Here is a 23,223-nt window from a genome sequence, read left to right on the forward strand (position 1 = left end):
TCGGAGACAATGGATTTGCTCCTAAGTCCCTGTTGGGGCTACATCCCATAACAGTCTCCCTTCCTAGCCCTGAGAACCCCTGCACTCCAGGATGGTTCCAGAAGCAGCCATCGCAGATGCCCCTTCCAGAGAAACACTTCTCTCCCAGAGGCAGATCTGCATATGCTATCACCCTACCCAGTCCCATAGTGAATGTTCCCATCCCGGTCTGCTGGCCCATGAACTCTTCTCCCTGCCCCTGGGACTAGGGCTCTGTGGTTCTGAGAGACCCTGTCATCACTCCCTACTTCAGTAGAGAACCAAGCAATAAGCCCTACTTCAGTGACTCTTATGACCACTCTAGCCGGGAGAGACACAGCACCACACACCTAGAGACGAGAAAGCGAAAAGTCAGAGAGGGAGACATGCTGGCTACCTGCACTGCTCATACGAGACACATATGCTGCCCAGGGTCCTCACACTGCCGATGGCTCCCATGATAATGCCAGGGCCCACAGACCACCTAGGACACGCATACTGCCTAAGGGGAAATGCTGCCCAGTCCACTGAAGACTTACACAGCTCGGAGGCAGGAGCGGCCTCATATCCACAGGCCAAATGCCTGAGCCCAGGGCACCTCCCATGGGCAGCCACATGGAAATCTGTAAGCTGATGGGTCTCTCCAAGAAAGACCATACACACACACTCTGAGGTCCTGTTTCCTGGGCAGATAACCAGAGGGTTATCTGAAAACCCCTAGAACCCACACATGCAGGCTCTGAAAGCACCAGCACAGCCATGCCTCTCATGTGGTTCACACTGAGGAGGAGTCACTACCACCGCCTGTGGCAGCGCCAAGCAGCCAGGGCAGGAAGGCCTAGGAGGGAAACCGGAGGAGTCCTGCTCCTACCAGCCAAATCCCCCAAACCTGATGGGTGGTCTAGTGCACAGAGATAGTCAACTCCAGCCACCTCTCTGTGGAGGCCACCACCCTGGCCACAAGCCAAGCAGCTTCGGGGCTCAGTGACACCTCTCTGCGCCTGGTCCTCCTGTGAGTGGGACAGCTCTCTCCCGGGACTCCTAACAGGTGGAAAGGCTTAGCATGTTGATACTGAGGGAACTTGGAGGACCAAAGTGTCCGTGAAAACAAGGCCTCTCTGTCCCTAGTCTGAGCCGAGTTCCAGATCCCAAGTCCATCAGTGATCAGTGTTAAGTCCTGGCTGTGCTGAAATGGCAGCCAACAGGTGAGACCCCCACTCCCCCCACTCCAGGATGGGCTTTGTAGACCCCTAAACGGCATACACACTGTGGGCTGGATCTGGGCCAGGGAAGCAAAATCCACACAAGCCACAGCGCAGCTTAATACCGTCTTCACTACACCCTGCCCAGCCGGGTCTCAGCTGGGCACACTGCCAATATATTTACCCAAAGTCCATGCCCCACCCTGCCAAGAGCACACACCTCTAGCAAGAGCCAGAGGTGAACAGGGAAACTGAGTCAGACACTCAGACACACACCTGCCATCACCTACTGTGCAGGGCTGCTCCCAGGGTGAAAAGGGAAGGAGTCAACGCCCCCCCACACCCCCAGCACTAGGTGTGGAAAAGCCAGAAGCAGGGTACTGTTCCCAGGCCACACAGACATGCATGTGAGCTCCTGTCCAGAGTTTGAGACTTGGGCCAGGAAGCCGGGTGGAGCCTGGAGGGTGGGGCCCATCTAACCCAGAGTTGCTGAAAAGAGCCCACGAGGAAGTAAAAATAGGAAATAAAAATAAAATTGCTCTGACCAGCCCCAGTTGTTTGTGAAGGAAACAGGGTATCTCCTCGCTTAGCAAGGCCGGCTGGTTCCAGCACCTCCCAGATGCAAGGTGTCCCCACCCCTGCTGACACCATAAGGCTAACCAGGCGCCTGAGAGCCAGCAGGAAGTATTGAAAGGGGGAGTCCTGAGGTCCTGGATTCAAGTTCCAGCTCAGCAGCTAACCAGCCACATGACTTCTCTGTATTTCCCTGTGGTTTCAGGCATGGGAAGGGAAGAGGGAGAAGTTATACCACACTATACTCCACCCTGCCGGAGCCCCCTGTGGCAGGAGCTGCAGCCCAAGTCAGCCCTGCTCTGTTCCCCATCTGCAAATACACCCACTTTGCCTAAAGTGGACAGCCGGGAACAAGGCGCCACAGAGCAGTCCTCCCCAGGCAGCCTAGCCCTTGGCTCCCCCACCCGCACGGCCCGCCTGCAGCTCTCAGACCTGATTTCCTCATCACACAATGAGAGGAAGCCTTCCTTCCTACCCTTCCCTGCTGAGCCTTGCCAGCATTCACGCCAGGCTCCTTGACACTAAAGTGTGCACAACTGACCCTGGCATGAGGCCCTACTAACTTCATCCCCTGGGACATAGACCTCCCTTGGAGACAGACCTAGCAAGCAGGGAAGGGCCTTAGCTGGCACACTGCCCTCTCCCTGACAGCACCAGGCACCTTCTGGGTCAATACTCCCAGGCTGGTAGGAAGTGCCTGGGGTACCTCAGAAAGGAAGTCCAGGTTCTGAGAAGGACTAGTGAGTGATAGCTGCCGTGGTGTGGGCCTGGAGACAATGGGATATAAAGCATGACAAGACCCCATGTATGGACACAGGTGTGCACACAGACATACAGATACACATGGACAATATGCAAACCTCACGTATGAACACAGTTACACATAGATATACTCACGCATGATCATGCACACTCACATGTGGGTACTACAGAGAATCTCACGCATGGACGTGGGTGCGCACATAGACACGCTCACATAGAGCGTGTCAGGCAAACAAGAGCTTCATATATGGATATATGCACAGACACACAGACTGCCACGAAGGCTCACACATGGCCAACAGACTAAACCTCATGCATAACACAGGTATGCACAGAGACACAAGCTTACACATGACCATGCATACTCCACACATGGACAATACACAGAGTCGCCCTCATGAAGTAGTGTGCATACTCATAGAAGCCCATACACAGACACAGTGTGCAGACATATGCACACACGCCATACACATTCACAGGTAGATAATACACAGAAATGCATGCAGACACAGAATGCACACACATACAAGCTCACACATAGCCATGCACACTTATATGTGGACAATACCCAGAACCTCATGCATGGACACACACACAGACATAAACACACGGCTATATACACTTACAGGTGGATAATACACAGAACCTCATATATGAACACAAGTATACATACAGATGCACATAAATAGCCATGCACACTCACATGTGGATAATATACAGAACTTCATACATGGACACGTCATACACATTCACATATAGATGATACACAGAACTCTATTAACAGACACACAGAGACACACATGTAGAGCCACATATAATCAATGTAGCTAATACACAGAACCTACACGTGAACACAGGCATACACACACATGACCATACACGCTCATATGGATGATATGCAGAACTTCACACATAGACCTGATGCACACAAAGACACCCTCACACCAGAACTCATGCACACACAGAGGGTCAGATATGGGCACAAGTCCACCCACCTACACAGGCATGTTCACAAAGACTTCCTCGCTTGCACTCTCCTAACACCCAGATGCACAAACAAGCAGGAGGGCCTTGTGCTCACAGTGGTTTGGGCTCTGAAAGCCCAGGGGAAAGTCTGAGATGGCCAGCATGGCCTAGATCCAAGCAGGAAGACTAGAGGAGAGGATCACACACTACAAACCAGGTCCAGGCTTTCTGCCAAGTAGGCTGCAGGCTGTAGACCCTACAAGCTGGCCAGGAGGCTGGTTAGTCTCAGGTCCCCATGAGTGAGGTAACAAGGACCTTCAGTCCTCAAGTCCCTCAGGTATCACAAGCCCCATGTGCTTACTGCCAGCCCTGCTCGGATGCCCACTGGCCGACAACCTAGGTCCCCCCACCCCCCAATCCTCAGATTCCCACAATAAATGAGGCTGCAGCAGGAGGTGGATAGCAATGGTAACAACAATCACAGTGTTGTTCTCAGGAAGGCAACCAGGGAAACCTGAGGGAGGGGGGTGACCAGCAGGTCAGCAGCCAGGAGGTATGGAGGGGTCTCAGGTAGAGAGAGGCCATTTCAAGAGCCCTGGTAGAACCTTCATCCTGGAGGGGAAAAGGGCCCCCAAAATCCAGCTCCCACCTCACTTCACCCACAAGTCCCAGCAGGTGCAGGACCCCCCAGGGTCTCCACCATGCAAGGCTGGAATCTTGGCCAAGGGTAAGGACTACACAGCCCCCTCTGATAATGACTTCACAGCTTATCGGGTATGTCCAGGGCCAAGTGAGTCCAGCCGCTGTCCTCTCCTCTGCCCCGTGAGTCCAGCCTCCTGGCACAGGAGACACAATAACTATCCACAACAGATAAGTTCCCATTCCACTGCAGACAGGGAGGGCATGACATTAGCATGCCAATTCCAGCTGGCCAGCCACAGCTTCAAGAGCCAGATGCCCAAAAAAGTATAAACCACCCACCAGTGGGTTATTCAAGGGTGGCACAGTGACCTGTCCCATGACCTTATGACCTGGAAGGTGTCAGCCTGGATCAGAGAAACCAAATATGTCAGCTGAGAAGGAGTTTGATCCACGAGCCAGAAGTGGTCTCCACGTCCTGCAGCCAGGTGGACAGAGAGTATGTCTGACACAAGAAGGTCCTGCTACACTACAGAATTCTCCCTTACAAACCACAATACTTCCGCCATGGGGAGCCAGAATGAGCCAACCCGGTCAGATGCCTGGCTGTAGCTGCACCCCAAACATCTGCCCAGAGAGGCCTTGCGGATAACACTGGCCAAGCCAGCCAAGGAAGCTGCCAATGCCCACAGCTCTGCCTCGCGAACCAGAGTGGCCTCATGGATACTCAAGAGGCATGGAGCAGGCCAGCCCTCCTCACCTGGGCTATCAGGGACAGGAAGAATACGCAGTTAAAAGGGACGCCCTGGGTCACAAAGCTGTCTATAGACAATATCATCATGTTCATGCTCCATTCAGGTCAGTCAAACTTCTCCAGCAGTCCAGAAACCACAGGTAGCGCTGCGAGGGTGAAACAGTCAGACCACAGCAGTCTAGGCACCCATCAACACGCCAAGACAAGGCCAGGACCACCTCCCCTCTTACTATACCACCCTGCTAGCGGTTGCTTAGCCTTGGTCCCAGCACTGCCTCGAGCTATACAGAGCCATCAAGGCAGAGTCCATGATGTCCAGAAGGGAGTATAGGCCTAGGATACTGATGGGATACAGCCCATCCAGAATCTGGCTCATAGCAGCATCCTTTAGACAGCTGGGAGGGACCTCATCCCTCCCCAGTCCTTCCCTGGGCTTCCCCTACTTCTTGTCTAGTAACTACCCCCTGCCTTGACAGCTGCCCCCTGTATAGGAACAGAGCCTTCACCATACATCACCTCCACAGGCTCCATCCCCTAAGAGAGGGCAAACATTCGATCCCCAGTGCCCCCTGACTTACCTCTGGCTTCTGCCCTCACTCAGACCTGACCCCATGCTCTCCCTGCCTGGTGTCCCTAGACAGGTCTCTGACCACAGAGCTTGCCACTGGTCTCTCCAAACTCCTCTGGGGCACATGTCCTCCCTCTGTGCATCTCTAGATCCTGCTGGGATCCCAGACTTTCCCAGCATGCCGTGTGCCTGCTCCTGTATATATATATACAGCCTGGCAGCCAGAGGGAGGCCGTGCCTGTGCACCCCAGGGAGGTCCATGTGACTGGGTACTCGTGGCCCTGTCTCCCTAGCCCCTTCCAAGATTGGCACTCAGCAGGCCGAGCTACAAGAAACCAGCCCATCTGACTTCCCTTTGGGGTTGAAGTTCTGAAACTGCACCCACTCATGCTACGGTCAGGAACATAACTGCTGGAGGCCAGAGCAAAAGACACCCAGAAGTCTTAAAGATCATCAGAACAGGGGAACGTGCACTGCTGTCAGACTCGGAAATGGCAACATCAAAGACATCTGCCCCAGAAGCCAACGAAGACCCCACGCTAATTCTGGGGCAGGGGCTCTGTAGAGGGCATTAACTCATCCCATAAACACCCTGCAGTGTTTGTGACACCTAGCACTGGGGATTCTGCGGCAAACAGCCCAGGAACCACCTGCCCTGAAGGACGGGCACGCAGAGCCAGCCTATCCAGGAAGGACTCAGGTACTGGGTTCTGAGGGAAAAGGCTGACTCTGCCATACGCTGTGAAGGATCCTGGAAGGGCAGCACAGGCATGTACTTCCCATCTCCACCAAAGCTGTCTGTCTGCCCATCCTTCCTGCCTGCCACCGAGGAAACCAACTGAGGAAGAGAGTTGCACAGCCTGAATCAGAAAGCACATGCAGCAGGAAGTGACGGATAGCAGCCCCAAGAAGCTGCAGGGCCTGGAGCCCATATCACCCAGCCTTTCTAGGCCAGGTCCCCAGGGTCCCAACACCAAGTGGTGGCAGGTGCCCTGTCATCATGCCCAAGAAGTCCAAGAGGGAAGGAAGCTCTGCCCCTCTTGGCCCTGGTATCCAATGACTAAGGTCCCCACCTCCCCAGCCCTCCTCAACCTTGATCCTAGGCAGAAAGTCCAGAGCAGGCTAAGTGGGGGTGGCTCTGCCACCTCCCCTGGACTCTGGTCCCAATCAGTGCTGTCCTCCAGCCAGTAAAGAGGGACAGGGCCAGTACTTCTTATTGTCTCCAGGGCAGATGACACTAAAAAAGCCCCTGGAAACAGGAATGGGGATGGACCCTATTGTTCTATCCAGAATGGGCCTGAAGAGGGCCATCTTCCCTAAAGCTAGCATCCTCCAGTGGACAATGACCCACACTGGGCCAGCAGGGTCATATTCCATACCAGAAAGTCTTGAGAACCATGGGAGGAACCGACAATCAAGTCATCAAGGGAGCAGCTAAGAGGAGCCCTGTAGCTACATCCCCACCAGGCCCCAGCTCAGCCTCAGCTCTACACAGAGTTAATCATTCCCACATGAGCCAGGCACACATACACCACACACACACACACACACACACACACACACACACACACACACACACCTCCTCTCACTCACTCACTCACTCACATGGTTCCAGCAGCACACACCTGTGACCCAGCTAGCAAGAAGCAGGCCAGAGAAGCCTGGCTAGGCAGCCGGATCCTTCAGGAACCCTTCAAGGGAAGACCTATGCTCATGCCGACCTGGGCACCCCATCCCTTAGAGCCTCAGTTGGGGCCACAGCTCTCTGGAGAAGGTTTGCTTTAACTCCACAGCCTATCTAGCAAACTTGTAATTACGATTCAAAGCCTGTCACACCTCCGCAAGGCATCCTCCATTTCCCAGGCACCTCAGAGGTGTAGCACCTGAAGAAGGCCAAGGAGACTGACTTTGCCCGTGGTGGCCCATGTAACCCGGACTAAGAAGTAGAGCTCACTCACCACTGCGGGCAGTCTAGTCACCAGTATTAAACGTGAAGAAACTGGGTGTGAGAGGGGTGAGGGAGAGGAGGTATCTGGTGGGTCAGGAAAGGCTACAGACCTCAGATGTCGTTCATACTACAGTAAACTTCAGAGCAATGGAGAGCATGACAGGTTTTAGGTAGAGGAGGTCAGAGCCCAAGGAGAGAAAGCTGGTCCAAACTTGGCTGACAAGGGGTTGGAACACTCATCTGTAGGCCCCATGCCCCTCCCCCTTCTTAAGAGCCACAAGATCTCCAATGTGTGTTCTTCTCCAACATTCCCAGCCAAAATCCAGAGCCGTGTCCGGTCCCACCACTAAGAGCCGGTGGCTTCCTGGGTCTCGGAGACACCTCGATCTGGTTCCTGTCCCCCTAAGCTAGGGAAGGGAACACAGTCATTCCTGAGGAGCTGGTCCCCAGTTGTGCCACATGACTGAATGGCCACCAACCCAGAAGGACAGTCAGCCAAAGTGCCGGGGGAGAAAGGCAGAGGCCTCCAGCTGTCAGGGGCCCTGGGAAGGCCACGGCCCAGAGGGGGAAAAAAAGAGCTGCTTAGGGACACATAGACAGCTGGAGAGAGAGAACCTGGGTAGGGCAGAATGAGAGGTTCAGGAGGACCCCCGCCACAACCCAAGAGCAGTGGCAATATCGCTAAAAGTCCATTCTGCATAGATGGCAAAAGGCATGACAGCAGACACCAGGAGTCTGAAGGAAGGACACACTACCTGGGTCTCTGAAGGGAGGCCTTCAATGCAGAGCCCCGCCTCTCTGTCTCACCTCATGGCCCACCCCTGGGGACACCGAGCTGAGGAAATGGCTTACACATGTTGCATGGCGCCCAGTGCTGTCTGGAGAGCACCTGCCCCGTAAAGCATCTAGACACCAGTCTTTCCAAAAAGAATGAGGTTACATGGCCCTGCCAGCCCTTTCCAGAGCACTGGGCATCTTCCAACCCCAGTAAAGCCAGAGGCCTATTCCATCAGCTCGAGTTGGGTTGGGCAATACATGCCTGGCCCTACCCTCAGGAAGTCTCAAAGAGAGACAGGATCAAGGTGGGCTACTCAGGAACCACATAGGCTAAGCATGCACTCTACCAGCCAGGCCTCGAATCCCATCCCATAGGCCCTGTAGGCAGAGGCAGAGGCAGAGGCAGCAGGCAGAGAAGCAACTGGTTGGAAGACAAAACTGAAACCCAGGCAGCCTGATGTCAGCCTTTACAAGGTCCAAGCCAAAGCACAGAGGGTAGCCTGTATGGAGGAGAGGCCACCAAGCTCCTGAAGCACAGGTCAGCCACCTAGGGCTCCACTTCAGAGGTCCTGGACAGATGAAGCACCTTCTGGGACTACAAGCAGCTACTCCAGCCACCTGGACTGTCACCGCCTGACCTCTGCCCGGGGCCAGCACGGACACTTAAGCTAAATTGGTCAATTATGGGATACTTAGATCCCTCACGGGGCTTCCCAGCCTCCCTGCACTCTGGGCTGCAGCACCAGGAAGCCAGTTGAATCAGTAACCTCATTACAGCCCGCGCACACCCAGTGGCTTTGAACTCCGCAGGGCTTATCCACGGGCGCTGCAGGATTTACACACACACACACACACACACACACACACACACACACACACACAGAGCCTAGCCTAGACCCAGCCTGGCATGCTTCCCTCCCCTGCCACTCACAATGCTTTAGCCTCCGCCAACAGTGCCCTGGGCTCCAGGATGCTGTCTGGGGAGACTGGGTCTGGACAATGGGCCAGCAGAGGTTCAGGGAGGCTAGGGCAGGCTCTGGTGTCCACAGAAGATCGACTTTGGGCCTTTAGCTCCCCTGAGTCTCTAGCACAACTGACACATCTTGCCTCTTGAACAGACTTGAACTTGGGCAAGGAAGACTATGCACACCTAGAGTCTCAATGCTGACCTTTTCCAGTGTCCCAGGGCCAAGTCCCAAAGCCTTTTCTTCACCATGGCCTTCAGGGTCCCTACTCTGATCCCACAGAGCAGGCTCCCCTAAAGCCAACCTGGTCCCTAGTATCATCTAGAACCCGGGCCTCTCAGAGTGGCAATCAAGGAGTCTCTACTCCCCAGTGGGTTTCGAGGAAGGAGGGCAAGCCTCCCAGGGTCAAGGATCCAGAGCCATCACAGTGAGACCTCAGACTTGCCAGTCAAAAGGAAAACAGGGGGCCGGGTGGTGGTGGCACATGCCTTTAGGCTCAGCACTTGGGAGGCAGAGGCAGGTGGATGTCAGTGAGTTTAAAGCAGGCCTGGTCTATACAGCAAGTTCCAGGACAGCCAGGACTGTTACACAGAGAAACCCTGTCTCGAAGAAAAAAAAAGCAAAACAGCTACTCAGTCTAGGGGTGGAAGCAGAGATCATAGCATGGACTCCACTCTTACAGGCAGCTTCTTGAGATACTGACAGAACTGAACCTTAGCTAGTTCAAGAACAAGACTTGGCCCAGCTGAAGATCAGGGCTGGGCCTTGTCTAGGAAATCAATTTGCAGAGCAGAGAACCTCACAGAGACATGATATTGAAGTACCAAGGCAAAGAGACCCTACCATGGAGCTTCCCATCACTAAGTGAGGTTGCCCCTGGGTCACTCATAAGGCCTTGAATTAAGTACCAGTACATAGCAGGCACCCAATGGATACATATCAGCCCCCTCTCCAGGTGGGCAGGTCCTGAACAGGACAGGAGAAATTTAAAAGAACAGGGGCTGTGAGAAGCAGCCAGACCCACAGATCCATGTGAAGTTTAGGAGACCCTGGGAGGCCTGTAGCACTGGCTTGCTACCTCATGGTGGGGTGGAAGCAGCACCAGGTAAGTGTGTGTGTGTCTGTCTGTCTGTGCACACCCTGGCCGCTCCCCACACGTCCTGGGCCAATTTTATTTAGCTGCTTTCTGCTCCGTTTCACGCTCATTCAGCTGCTGAGCTAGACAATTGCTTTGTAACTCTAGGGTGCAATTTCCCTGTCTGTGAGGCGCTGGGGCACGACTGCTCAGAACATCTCGCACCAGACTCGGGTGGGTGTGCTCACGCACGGTTCTCCACTGAGCCTTGGGGAGAGTCATGCAGCAGCTGGGGTCTGTCAAGGGAGCCTAGCAAGGGAGCAGAAACCTAGACGGGGACACCCAGCCAAGGGGTCGCAGCTGTGCTCCCTCGGTGCCCACTGCCTCACACCCAATGGCACAGGGGAGTCTCAGGAAGGCTTGGGCTCGACAATGGTGACTTGGCCCTATCCTGACTCAAGGAAGAGACCCAGAGAGGACCTGGATTCAGGCCTCACCTCGAGGAAGAGAGATCATACCCCACACAAAGAGCTCTGTGGACTCCCAACCAGCCTAGGACAAATCAGGCTATGTGCCCCACAGTCTTGAAAAACAAGGAATGTGCCCATTTTACAGACGCAGGTGACTGATATCAACTGTCCAGATGTGTCTGTCCTTCAGGGCCCTCTGTGGCTGTGAGGGAGGGCACAGCCATGGAAAAGAGTCTGAATGGAAAGGAGAAGGGACAGGGAAGGAACAAGTATACCTTATAGCAAGGACATGCTGCAGGCCCATGGGCAAGTGGACAGTCCATCGCCACCGACCCTTCCCAGCATTGAAACCAGTCTATTATAAAAGCACTGGGGGCTGGTGAGGTGACTTAGTGGGTAAGGTACTTGCTTACCAAGGCCTGAGTTCAATCCCTAAGACCTACATGGTACGGAAAGGAAAGACGCAACTCCCAAAAGCTGCCCTCTGACCTTTGTACAAATGCTGTGGCATGTGTGTCTGCAAGTACACACACACACACACACACACACACAAAACGTAATTTTTAAATTTTAAAAACAGCATTGGAACAAAGGTTTGGATGGTGACCCCCCAAACGGACACACTCCCAGCCACAATCCAAACACCTACACTCTGGAGAGCCAGGTCTCCAGCTGCCATCTCTGGCCCAGCCGATGGCCAGCCCACGAAAATGCAGCAGCCAATCTGATACCTCAAGGCCCTGCCTGGCCCACAAGCTTTAGGCATAAGGAGTACGGAAGGAAGGCAGGTCTTGGCTTGTCCTGGCCCTAGGCCATTCACAAGGCCTATGTCTTGAGACAGCTGAACCAGGTCCACCAGCCCAATTCACTGCAGAGCCAGGCCTCACTTACCATGGAGACGCTGGTCCTAACACAGTGAGACCCCATACCACTAAAGACAGGAAGCCCCAGGCAACCTCACTGACTGGTGGGCCCAAGACTCTCATAACACATTCTATGCAGCTCAGTTCTGTCCAAACATTTGGATACTAGAGCCCCTTTGGGACGCATGGGTGGAGGGATGCAGGCCTGAGCACCCCTACAGTGACCACAGAGTGACAAACCCTGTGACCCTCTTCCTTTCCTAAAGGAAGGCACGAGGGTGGGGCAGGTGTCCCCGCACTTCTGTTCAGCCTCCAGAAGAGTCTTGGCATGGGTGGGACAGGGCACTAGCCAGGCAATCATAGGGGCCTTCCTGAGGAGGTGCACCTAGCCCTAACCCTGAAGGACAGCCGGAAGAGCCGCCAGGGCCCTGGCAGACCTGGACCTGGGAGCCAGCCCACGGCAGCTGCCCCACGTGGCCTGCGGACTCAACTACACCCCACACACCCCACAGACTGAGCAGTGCAGACCTGGGCTGTGTGGAGAACTCCCCACCCTCAGGCAGTCCCTCCGGTGGGCCTAGCTCTCTGAGCCCACACCTGAGACAAATGTTTGTGCCCAGCCCAAAGAAGAAGACAGGCGGCCAAGGCCACTACCAAAGGTCAGACCACCATCAGGGGGTCACTTTTTCTCAGCCTAACACTTCCTCAGTCAACAACGGAGTCCCCCCCAGAGTTTCCCAAAACAAATGCCCAAATCAGTAGGCAGCCGGGGGCCTAACTGTGAACTGCCTCGTCAGGCCCAAGCTGGACTCCAAGTCCAGCCTCCTGAGAGTCATGTGACCCTGTTATTTCGGGACGCCCGGAATGTGCTCTATTTTGGGTCACAAGGGCTCCAATGTTACTAAAAAGCCCCCTCACACAGGCCCCAAGTTCACTAGGTCCCCAAGAGCCCCACAAGAGCGTGGTTGGAGGCCTAGAGTCCTGCTTCTGGAAACCTGTTACCCTCACATACAAATGGACCACACATCTGAGAAGGTCAATGCAGGCTTGGAACCTTTGGACTCTGCAGGCTCAGCCTTCCAGACCCACCACCATCCAAGCTGAGGCCAGGCGGAGCCCTTACCCCACTCCCCAACTCCAGCCCTGGGCAGCTAAGCCAGGAAACAGGGACTGCCTGGGGCAAATTCCCCATCCTCCCTCCCTTCTCAGATCTGTCCCACAAGGATCAACTCGGTGGAGAGAGTCTCGGAGGCTGTCTGAACCACCAAACCCCACACAGTGCACGCTGGGAAGAGCCCTCCGTCCCAGACCCCAAAAGTGGCAGGGTAGTTAAAAAAGGATGGCCAAACTGTCCCAGCCACTTCAAGTCAGACCCAAATAGTCAGTGGGGACCCTGGATGAGCCTGATCCTTTGACACTCAGCCCCCAGGAGGGATTAGGCTGTGTTGACAAAAGGGCTTAGGCAAGTAGCTGCTTAAATGGACCTTCAACTGCACTGGACTTCAGAGCTGGTCACAAGCTTAGTAAAAAATAAAATGTAATCAGAGCCCAGGACTCACAACTCAGCCCTGCGGCATGGACTGCCTGGGAGGCCACAAGCTGGTCCTGAGAGCCACCACTCTGCGAACCCAAGACTCCGGGTCTCCTTGTGTGTGTGGGGGGGGGAGACAACAGCTCCAAGACACAACTCCTCTTCTTGGAGACTCCAGCCCAGCCACCCGGCAACCTCATGCCCAGTTTTGTTATGTGTCAACTTCTAGAATGGGCTCTGTCCCTCCTGGGATGTTGTTTCCCATTCCAAAATCTAGGCAAAGTATTGCCAGGCCCTAGCCATGACCCAGGCCAGAGACGGAGCAAAGCATTCCTGTCCTAAGGACCCAGCTCTGTGCACACAAAGGCTTGGGTGGAAGAGAAAGAGGTGTCTCAGGGGTCCCACCAACCCCACATCAGGCCCCACGGCTACATGCCACAGTAGCACAGCTTTCGTGTCAGTAGACTTTGGCAGGGGGCTCCAACGCCAAATCCACCACCTATAGTTTCTAAGTGGGGCCTCTCGAAGCCAGCTTCTCAACTACAACATGGACAGGAGTTTACAGCCTGGGAGCCAGACCCTCGAGCTCAGCTGAGCCCCCATGGTCTTCATCATTACTAATAAGGACGAAGTGTCTGAAGCTTTGACAAACTTGGAACACTCCATCCAAGTCACTCTGCAACAGACCTGTCTGGGCCAAGGGGGTGCCACCTCCCCAAATCACCAAAAATCCTGGAAGCCATGCTGGGCTCTGATCACCCCTCAGGATAGCCAAACTGCACCCCAAGCTTCATAGGGGTTGGGCAGGCAAAGAGGCACTGATCATCATGGAGCTCCGTCCATAATCAGCTGTCCTGATTTCCATTCCGCACAAATTCTTCACCAGCCTGACAGCCTGGCTGCTGTCCTCACCACCAAATTAATATCCTTCCCAAAGCCCATTTATAAAGTCTCTCTACACTGCTTCCCTCTGGCTCCCAAAACCCCTGCGAGAGCAATGGGTGGGGGGCTCTGATCCTGCTGGGTTCCACTCCAGGAGTTGGCAGGCTGTGAGCTGCTGGCGGGAGGGCAGCAGGACAAGAAAAACGGACTCTTCTGCCTATGGGCTGTCCTCCCCCTAAACACCAGGGAGAACAACTAGGGGTGCCAGAGCGTGGGGCCCCAGTTCTGGGTTTGATGCTCCTCATCAGAGGCCCCTGGGTGACCGTGCCCACCTAGGTTTAGGCTGCTGTCGGGAACGGCAAGATCGCAGACTCTGTCCTGGGCGAACAGACACCCAGGGGCCAGCGGCCTGCTCCAAACAGCAGCCCGACAAGCCCGGAGGAGCAGTGGCCTCCCGGATCCCAGCGCGTCGCCCCCATCCCAGTGCCAGGGAGGCCCGGAGCCCTCCAGCGAGCGCAGAAGTTGCTCCTCCGGCGTGGCCGGGTTCTGGGCGACTGAGGCTGGGCGCCCCGGGGTTCTGCGGACGCGCTACGCGCACCGTAAGGGACCCTATCCCACGTCCTGAGCGAACCTGCCGCTCGCCCCAGCCCCGCCGCCCACTCCCGCTCCCCGACAAGTCAGAGGCCCGGCGCCCTCGCCCTCTCCCGCCGCGCGCCCGGGCCCGGGAAAAGTTGCCCTGTGCCTACTCGCCTCCCCGGGCCCGGCGCGCCAACTCTCGGTACCGCCACAGCGCGGGGCCCAGCGGGCCCGGCCGGACCCCCCCACGCGCGCTGCGCACGCGCCCCCGCCCCGCCAGCCCCGGCCCCCTCCCTCGCCCGCGCCGCCGCGGCCGGCACTCACCGAGCGGCAGGAAATGTTTGGTGTCCATGTCTGCGACTAACTCATTCCCGGCCGGCGGCGGGAGCTGCGGGACGACAGCGCAGCGGCCCCCGGCGCGGCCGGCCCGGGCCCGGGCGGCGGGGAGCCGGCGGCGGCAGCGGCGGCGGCGGCGCGCGGAGGCCGCGGCGCGGCGAGTTGTTGCAAAAGTCGCCCAACAATGTAAACTACTTGTGCCTGCGCGCGCCCTGCGCGCGCGCCCGCCTCCCGCGCCTCCGCCGCGCGCCCGCGACCCGCTCCGGCCCGGCCTGCAGCGGGGGGAGCGGCGGGGGGGCCCGCGACGGGCGCGGACTCGGCGCAGCGCCGCCGCCGCCGCCACTCGCCCCGCCCGCAGTCGGTGAGCGCCCCGCCCGCCGCTGCCGCCGCCTCCCCGCGCTCTCCGCCCGGCCCCGAGTTGTGAGCGTCCTGCAAACTTGCAAGTTTGTGTCTGCCAGGGGTTCCCGGGAGCCGTGGGGCGGCGGCGTGGGAGGAGGGCGGGGCGGCCAGCTGAAGCGGTCTTCCCTCCCCGGCTGCCCAAAATCCCCGCGGCCCGTGGTGGAGGAGGAGAGCCGGGCCGGGAGGAGAGCTCAGCGGCCGGGCCATTGTCTGCGCGGACACACAAAGAGGCCAGCCGTGGTCGCTGGGGGCCCGTGGTCGGATAGGGCCCCCTATAGGAGAGCTGAGGCCCCAGAGCACCCCAACGGACACATGGGGAAACTGAGGCCGGGGAAGAGCGGTGAGCCAGAAGCAGGCAGCTGGGCAGGGGGATGCTATCCTTCCGACGCTCCAGTCCCCTCCCACGTACACGAGGGAGGCCCAAAGATGACCATGGTATCTGACCGAAAGCCAAACTCGGGGGGGGGGAAGGGGGTTCCGCGTACCCGTGTTACCCCGACGGCCCCAGCCTTCCTCTGAGGTACGGGGTTAGAGAGACGCAGCTGCCCGCTTCGGACATCGCCCAGTGGCCCCAGGCTATTTATATACCTTGGGCAGCTCTCTGCCCTGACTTTTAAATTCATGATTTGTTTGTTTTAAAACGAAAGGAAGCACTCCTACCCAGAGAGAGCCTGGGCCTCCTCCGCAACCCGCCCGCCTTCTTGGGCGGCTGGAATTCGGATTTGGGTGTGAGCTACCTGAGCAGAGCCAAGCCAGCCTCCCTAAGCGCACTTGTGTGCCTGAGCCAAGCCAGGCAACCGGCAGTCCCGCCTCCCTCCACTCCCAGCTGGTGCCTGCCAGACCGACATCCAGCGTGGAGGCCCTGGCAGAGGGGCTTACCAAAGTCCACAGGCTGCACATAGTGGGTACTGCCCAAAGAAGGCACCTCCCCCTCGAGACAAAAAGGAAAGCCCTGCCTGGGTGCACTACCGCCACCCTCCAGAACTGCACTTTTTCTTCGCAGCATCCCATATGGTCTACAGACCTGTCCCAGAGGAAGGCCAGCCCTGGTGCTCCCGTGGGGTCTGGGGAAACCTATCCTCCCAGGGCAGGAGAGAAGAAAGAGCAAAATCGGGGCACTAAATGTCCTGGGCTGTGTACAAACCAAGTCCCCTTCCCAGGCCTGTCCCATCGCCTGGACAGTTCCCTTAATGCGGCACGCAACTTGTGGGGCTTCTGGTGGTGGTACACCTTGACCGGGGGAAAGCCCCCCAGACTCCTTCCTTGACAGGGCCGTTTTCAGACTCCTCTGCCGGGTCGGGAGTGGGTAGAACTCACTCTCTGTGTCTACGGCAAGGCCAGAGATCTGTTCTTAGCACCCTGGACCACTCTCCCAGTCTTTCTGCCATGGCCAGGGAAATCTGTGGGCTGCAGACAGCCTGCCCACACTGAGTCTCAGAGCAGAGAGGATAAGAAGGGGGGGTGGCAGGGGAGTTGGGATCATGCTTCAACGATCCCTATTCTCCAAGGATCATTCATTCTGTCAACAAACATCAGCAGAGTCTACACTGAAGACATGACCCTGGGTTCTCGGGGAAGGTGTGCTCAAGATGTGCAAGGCAGAGGCAGACCCCCAACTCTGCCTCCCAGCTGTCTAGTGGTCTAGCCAAGGCACTCCACTCCGCTCTTTTCCTCAGTCCCCTGGTCTGTAAAGTGCAGACAATCCCACCCTCCCTACTGGGTCACTGGAATGACTAACCAGGCAATATAGAGACTATTAGGCCAGGAGGAGGGCTTGGCAGGTAGGTGGTGGTTATTTTGTCACAAGATAAGGAGGTCTCACAGGCAAGAGTGGTCACACCATGGCGACAGAAGCCATAGTTGAGGATAGAGCAGTGCAGGCAGACCCAGAGCACCACCAATAGAGACAGAAGAACAAACAAGACCCAGCCAGCCAGCCAGGGGCTCTGGTGACTTCCTGATGGCTGGTCCTTGAGCTGTGCCATGAAGAAGGGACATGTTTGTCCGGTTGAGTCAGGATGACACACCCAGGTGGAAGGACTGGCATAGCAGTGGCCTAGAGGTAGGAAGAAGCCGAAAGCCAGCCTGACTGTCAGACCACAACACTTGGGTCTGCTGTGGGAAAGCTCAGCCCGAAGGTCCCTAAGGCTGGCAATGGAATCTTAGGTCCTGGTGATGGACCCTCTGACTCACTAGTGCCCAGCACCCACCCCATCCCCGCTCTCCCCCAGCCTTACCATTTGCAGTGGAAAGCTGGAAGTACTGGAAGACAGAGGCCTAGGCTGGCAGGTTTCCATGTGGGGACTTTAGCTGGGGACAGGGACAGTGGAAGGATCCAGAGGTAATGCCTGTTTCCAGGAAGCCTGGCCACTCCAGGATATAGGGGTACAGTGGGGAACATGGGATCCAGACCCTACTAAGCTAGTCCAGTCTCACATCTGGCCTCAGAGACACAGGCTGAGCAGCTCTGAGCCTTGTCTCTCTACAGGACAGGGACACAGACAAGGTACCCAGGACAAAGGGCAGGTAGGGTACTGAGGGCGGCCCTACCTCAAACCCTCCAGCTCTGGGAGGAAAAACGGGAGCAGGCTGCTTGTTATTTCTATAGCCACTGTGTTTTGCCTTCACCTCAACCTGGGGCTCTTTGGTAGGGGTGAACCCACATGAACCTGCCAGAGACAGCGACTGTTCCAGAGTAGTCAGGACCAAGCCACAATGGGAAAAACCACCCTGGCCTTTGTGCCACGTGCTTCAGTAGCCAAAAACTTCTATGGTAATATCCCTCCTCTTAAGCCTACACTCAGAGCCATTTGTTTTGTTTGAGTTTTCTTTCATTTGTTTGTTTGTTTGTTTAACTCGTGAAGGATGCTTTTTAAGGTACCTTGGCCCTTTCTCACAGTGCTGCAGCTCAGTCTTGTAAACAGTCTAGGGAATGCCTGGTGAATGGAGTTTTTAAAGGCCAGTATTGCTGGATACCCTGAGGCTATATCAGACAGACATATGGGGCCCAGTAGTTCCTGGAACTCAAGGGGTCCTGGGCTGTCTCCATTCCATTCCCAGCGGAATATTCTTGACCAGGAAGTTCAAATCCTGAAAGCAGAGGGCTGGGGTAGACTAGACGCTCAGCATTCCACCAGGCCCACTTCTGAACTCCAGCACCGCAGCCTACAGAGTCCCTTGGTCACCTTCCCCGTGGCTCAGTTTGGGGTGACCACGAACCAAGCTGGATGATGGTGGGTGAAGCTCAGAGAGGCAAGGCCATATGGAGCTGTGGCCAGCACAGGGTCCAGACTCAACCCCCTCTCCGTGCGTGTCTTTCCAGGAGGTAAGGGGAAAGGCTGTTTGGCCCCACTTGGACTTCTGTCTGTCTTGATGGGTGGCCACAAAGGATGGTGGTGCCTCTGGATCAGGACCTTGGGGGAAAAATGTCCTCGGTCCCAGGGGGGTCCTTATGCCTGTAGCCAGAAGCAGAGAAGCACAGAGGAGACAGACAAGGAGGGCTTGCGGTCAGGACCTCTGTGCAGAGGGAACGGGATTGGGGGCAGCCCTGAGCAAGAACTTGTGGTTTTCAGAGAGTCCAAATCCAAGGCCAAGTTAAACAGTTCCAGGGGTGCTGGGGACAAGAGGAGGGACAAGGGTAGACGAGAGCCCTGAGAGGAGGATGCTTGCATTTCCCAGGTGCCAGGTCTGCAACACACTTCAAACACCATCTCCTCCGTTGCCCTCGCAGCAGGGGAAGACCCTGCTCCCTACTCCGTAGGTATAGGCAGTGTTAAGGCTGGTGTAGCAGAGATTGGACTCTGGGTCCTACAGTGGACCCAGCACCATGGGCACTAGCCGTTAGCCAGATTTCCCAAAAAGCCCCCAGAAGACTGCTGATCTCATACACCTGCATCCAGTGAATCACAACACCTGCCTTCCCAGAAGGTATGGGTCAGACAGTCAGGGCAAGAGATGGCAGGGAAGGCTGGAGACCAGAAAGAAAGGACAGCTGATGGTCTTGGAGAATGGGATGCTGGGGAGGTACCGGGAGGAGGAGGCCAAAACCGCCAACTCTACTGTAGCCCTCAGACAAAGGCCCTCTTCGAACTTCGTTCTCTTCCTCTGTAAGATAAGAGGACATGATCAGTGAATCACAGAGGACATGTGGCTTAAGATGAGATGATGACCATGGGCAGCAGATACTAACGCATCACAGGAGCTGAGGATGCCAAGGGAAACTCCCAGGCTCACCTGAGTCCAGGCAGAATACTCTCGCTGCCTCCTGCACCCTGCCCCTCTCCACATGTAGTCCATCAAGCGAGGAGATAATGTGTTTTATCGGGGCATTTATTATCGACAATTGCTCCATAAATTTCCTGTTCACATACATATACATACGAACTGGATAAATATTCAGAGAAAAGACTCCCTGCCCTATCCCCTGATGTCGTCAACTTGCCCCCATAAAGATAACGGGAAATGATTCATAATATTTATTTGACAGACATGATATGAACCGTAATAGTCTGTTGGGATTAAAAATATCCGTCTGTCTCTGTCATCCACCAATGTGGTTTAAATATTATGTATGTGGCCACTGCGGCAGCAGGAGAGGCGAGCGGTTATTGATAGCGCCATAAAGAGGCATCATTTTTGCATTGGAGAGTGGGTAAAGCAACCCTGGAGTTTGCCTGGTGCTTCTCCTTAGGGCTTGCAGCAGGAGAAACTGAACTTAAAAGTGCTGCTCTCCCATGCCCAGCCCTCCAGCCAACGAATGAGGCAAAGACACACCCAAGCACACATCATTCAGCCAGTGTTGGCTCACAAGGCCCAGGAGGGGAGTCCTGGCCAGGCTCCAGGCTGCAGCTCAGCCTAGGAAGCTGCCATCCTGCCTCTGGAGGTATGGGACCGACTGCAGGACATGGGAACGAAGACCCCGAAAGGCCCACGCTGCCCTGCTACTGGTCAGGCTGCTGCCAACCTCTGCCCAGCCCAGAGCAAGCAGTAACTTCTACCCCCACCCAGTTTACCCAGTTCTAACCCCTTTACCAGCTCCCTTTGCCCTGGGGATGAAGTCCAGACTCCTAGCAAAACTCACGAGGCCTGCCCTCTCCCTCCCTCCCTCCCTGAGTCATCCTCCTCATGCGCACCAGCCCTACCCACAGCCACCCCTCCTCAGGCTATCTGAGGAGGAATGACTGGCCCACACCTCATCTACGCTGGCCACTCCACATTTTACCTGAAGGCCCAGCCTCCATGTGATACCCACGACAGTCTACTGGCCCCACCCACTTGCCCATATATATACACACATGCCTATACACGCACGCGCACATACACACATACACACACCTGCTTTTTAACTCACTGTAGGCAGGCTTGCAATTCAAAGCTCTCCACATTCCCCACCAGACAATATCCCAGCACTTAGAAAGCTCATGGAGGGACACAGGGGCATTGTTTTGAAGGGGCCTGAGAAAGGCATTTCCAATCCCTACATCACAGTCCTTCTCCACTTAGAACCCCCCCAAAAAAGACTTATCTATCAGTACAGTCATGCCCCACCCCCCCACGCCTGCCTCAAGATCTAGGTCCCTCTCTGAGACAAAGGCTCATTTACTCATAAAGACTTTGGGGGTTTGGTTTGGAGAGCAGCCAGTGGCCTGCCCCTAAGACAGTCTCTGAGAGGGGGTAGCATTACCCCCCACCCTACCTCATCCTAGGCCCCTCGTCCAGCCCTGCATCTTGGGTCCCAGAAGACAAGACAGCCACAATCCCCAGGGAAGCCCAGTCCCTAAGCTGATGAATTACCAGCCTATGGTGACAATTGGCCTTTGTTTGTCCCTCTAATAAGGGTCCCCTTCCCCCAAAAGAGCCTCTTCTGAACCGAGACACAAGAAGGGGCTGTCCTGGAAATGAGGTCACCCGGAGAAGGCCAGACAGATGCCTATAGCAGTCAGCAGGCCTGAGAGCTTAGCCCCAGGCCTCAGAGCCTCCCTGAAGCAAGGGAAATACCCAGAGACAGGTCTGTACTGCCCAGAGCATCACTAAGAAGCTGAGGCTCTGCATTGGCCTTCCGCCATGCCACACGTGCGGCCCTCTTCATTACATCCCACCTGGTTGAGTCTAGCCCCCTAGGGCAGCTGCTCTCACTTTCCTAGCCCCCTGCTTTGAAGCTTTCACATGTGGGGCTCCCATGAGGCCCCGCTCTCAATGTGTACTCACGACTTGAAGGTTCCTATTGTCCTAAACTGAGCTTCCCTTGGGCAGGACAGCCCTAGGCTGCAGGAGCTCCTCTCTGCTTCCTTCATAGCCTATTGGGGCCCCTCCCCAGGGTGATGGAAGCCCAGAAAAGGCAGAGATAGGTACAGAAGGGAAACTGCCTTAGGACTGTGGGCTGTGCAGGGCTCGGCAAGCAGCACCATCTATGGTTGTCCTTGGTGTGGAAGACAGGAATCGGGTAGAGGGGATCACACCCTATCTGAAGCTGCCTGGGGACCCCAGACCTTGGTCAGTGTGTACCGCCCTCTGAGCCACCTGATGGACACCCCTGTAGTAACAGATTTAGAAGAAATCTTGATCTAGAAGGAATCTTAACATCCCAGCTTCTTGTCCTATGGCTTTAACAACTGGAAGGCTACAGACATTCAGGGATGGAAGCTGAGGCTCCCATGCCCTTTCCACAGCAGCAGGACAGGGAAAGAGCCCCTCCCCGCCAGTTCTGAGCATCCTGACAGCTCTCCTCACCTGGTCAAGCACTGTTAGTAGTTGTTTGGAATTTTGGTATTATTGGGGGGATGTTTAGCTTTGGAGACAGTATGGATGCTATTTTTTGTTTTTTTTTTTCCTAGTGTCTTAGTCACTGTTCTATTGCTGTGAAGAGACACCACAAAGAAAACATTTAATTGAGGGATTGCTTACAGTTTCAGATGGTTAGTTCATTATCATCATGGTGGAAGCATGGTGGCACTCATGCTCATGACACTGACGAGTTGAGAGTTACATCCTGATCTGCAGGCAGAGATGCTGGGAGGGGACAGGGGACTAGATCTGGGATCAGCTTTTGAAACCTTAAAGCCCCCCTCCAGTGACATATTTCTTCCAACAAGACCACACCTTCTAATCCTTCTCAAGTAGTATCATTCCCTGGTGACTAAGCATTCAGATACATGAGCCTCTAGGGGCCATTCTTTTTAGTTTTTTTGAGTCCTAAAACTACCACTGCAGACCAGGCTGGCCTTGAACTCACAGAGATCCACCTGACTCTGCCTCCCAAGTGCTGGAATTAAAGGCATGTGCCACCACAGCTCCCCCCCCCACTAGGGGCTATTCTTATTCAAACCACCACACCAAGTTAATCACATTCATGCTAAATCCAGACACAGTGAAGAGGTGTTGGGATCTCAGATCTATGGGGTTCAGGGTCAGACCTATCTGAGCAGTACCCCTCTCTGCTGACCAGTGAGATTTCAGGTACCAGTGCCCATCTCAGATAGAACTGACCTTGTAGCATTCTCCTCATCAAATGATGCAATGTCTCTGAACCTGATCAGAGCAAATGCTCTACACATGGTACGGGCAGCAAGATCCTAAGATCAGGATGGGGGAAGTTCTCTGTGGTGCAAGGGCTGGCAGTTTTGTGAAAAACACATTTGTTGGGGCTGGGCCACATCTAAATCATGTGTCTGGAAGCTTCAAGAACACTCTAGTGATGATACCCTTGCCCCAAACTTCATGGCACCATGGCTGCCAGACAATACAGGTCATGTTAACTGAGTCTATCCAAGGCTGTAGCCCTTAAAGTTCAAACTGTATTAGGAGGCCTGCCCATAGTTTGTTTGACCTCTGGTCTCTACATTTAAGAAGTTCTAGACTTGGGAAGCCAAAGGGGAACCAAGCTCTTCTCAGCAGATCTGGGAAGCACTCAGATGCTGAAT

At 55.4% G+C, this 23,223-nt stretch overlaps 1 protein-coding gene across 1 annotated transcript in view; it reads right to left on the minus strand.

Moving 5' to 3' along the window:
* Rxra (retinoid X receptor alpha) overlaps positions 1-15,030 on the minus strand; it is an 85,539-nt gene extending 70,509 nt beyond the window's left edge. The window contains exon 1 of the mRNA XM_040745150.1: positions 14,894-15,030. Within this exon, the coding sequence (XP_040601084.1) occupies positions 14,894-14,921 (28 nt within the window). The 5' untranslated portion in view covers positions 14,922-15,030. The remainder of the gene's footprint in view (positions 1-14,893) is intronic.
* Positions 15,031-23,223: the final 8,193 nt, after the last annotated feature.

The sequence above is a fragment of the Mesocricetus auratus genome, unplaced genomic scaffold (genome assembly GCF_017639785.1).
Source record: "Mesocricetus auratus isolate SY011 unplaced genomic scaffold, BCM_Maur_2.0 Super-Scaffold_100004, whole genome shotgun sequence".
Lineage (NCBI taxonomy): Eukaryota > Metazoa > Chordata > Mammalia > Rodentia > Cricetidae > Mesocricetus > Mesocricetus auratus.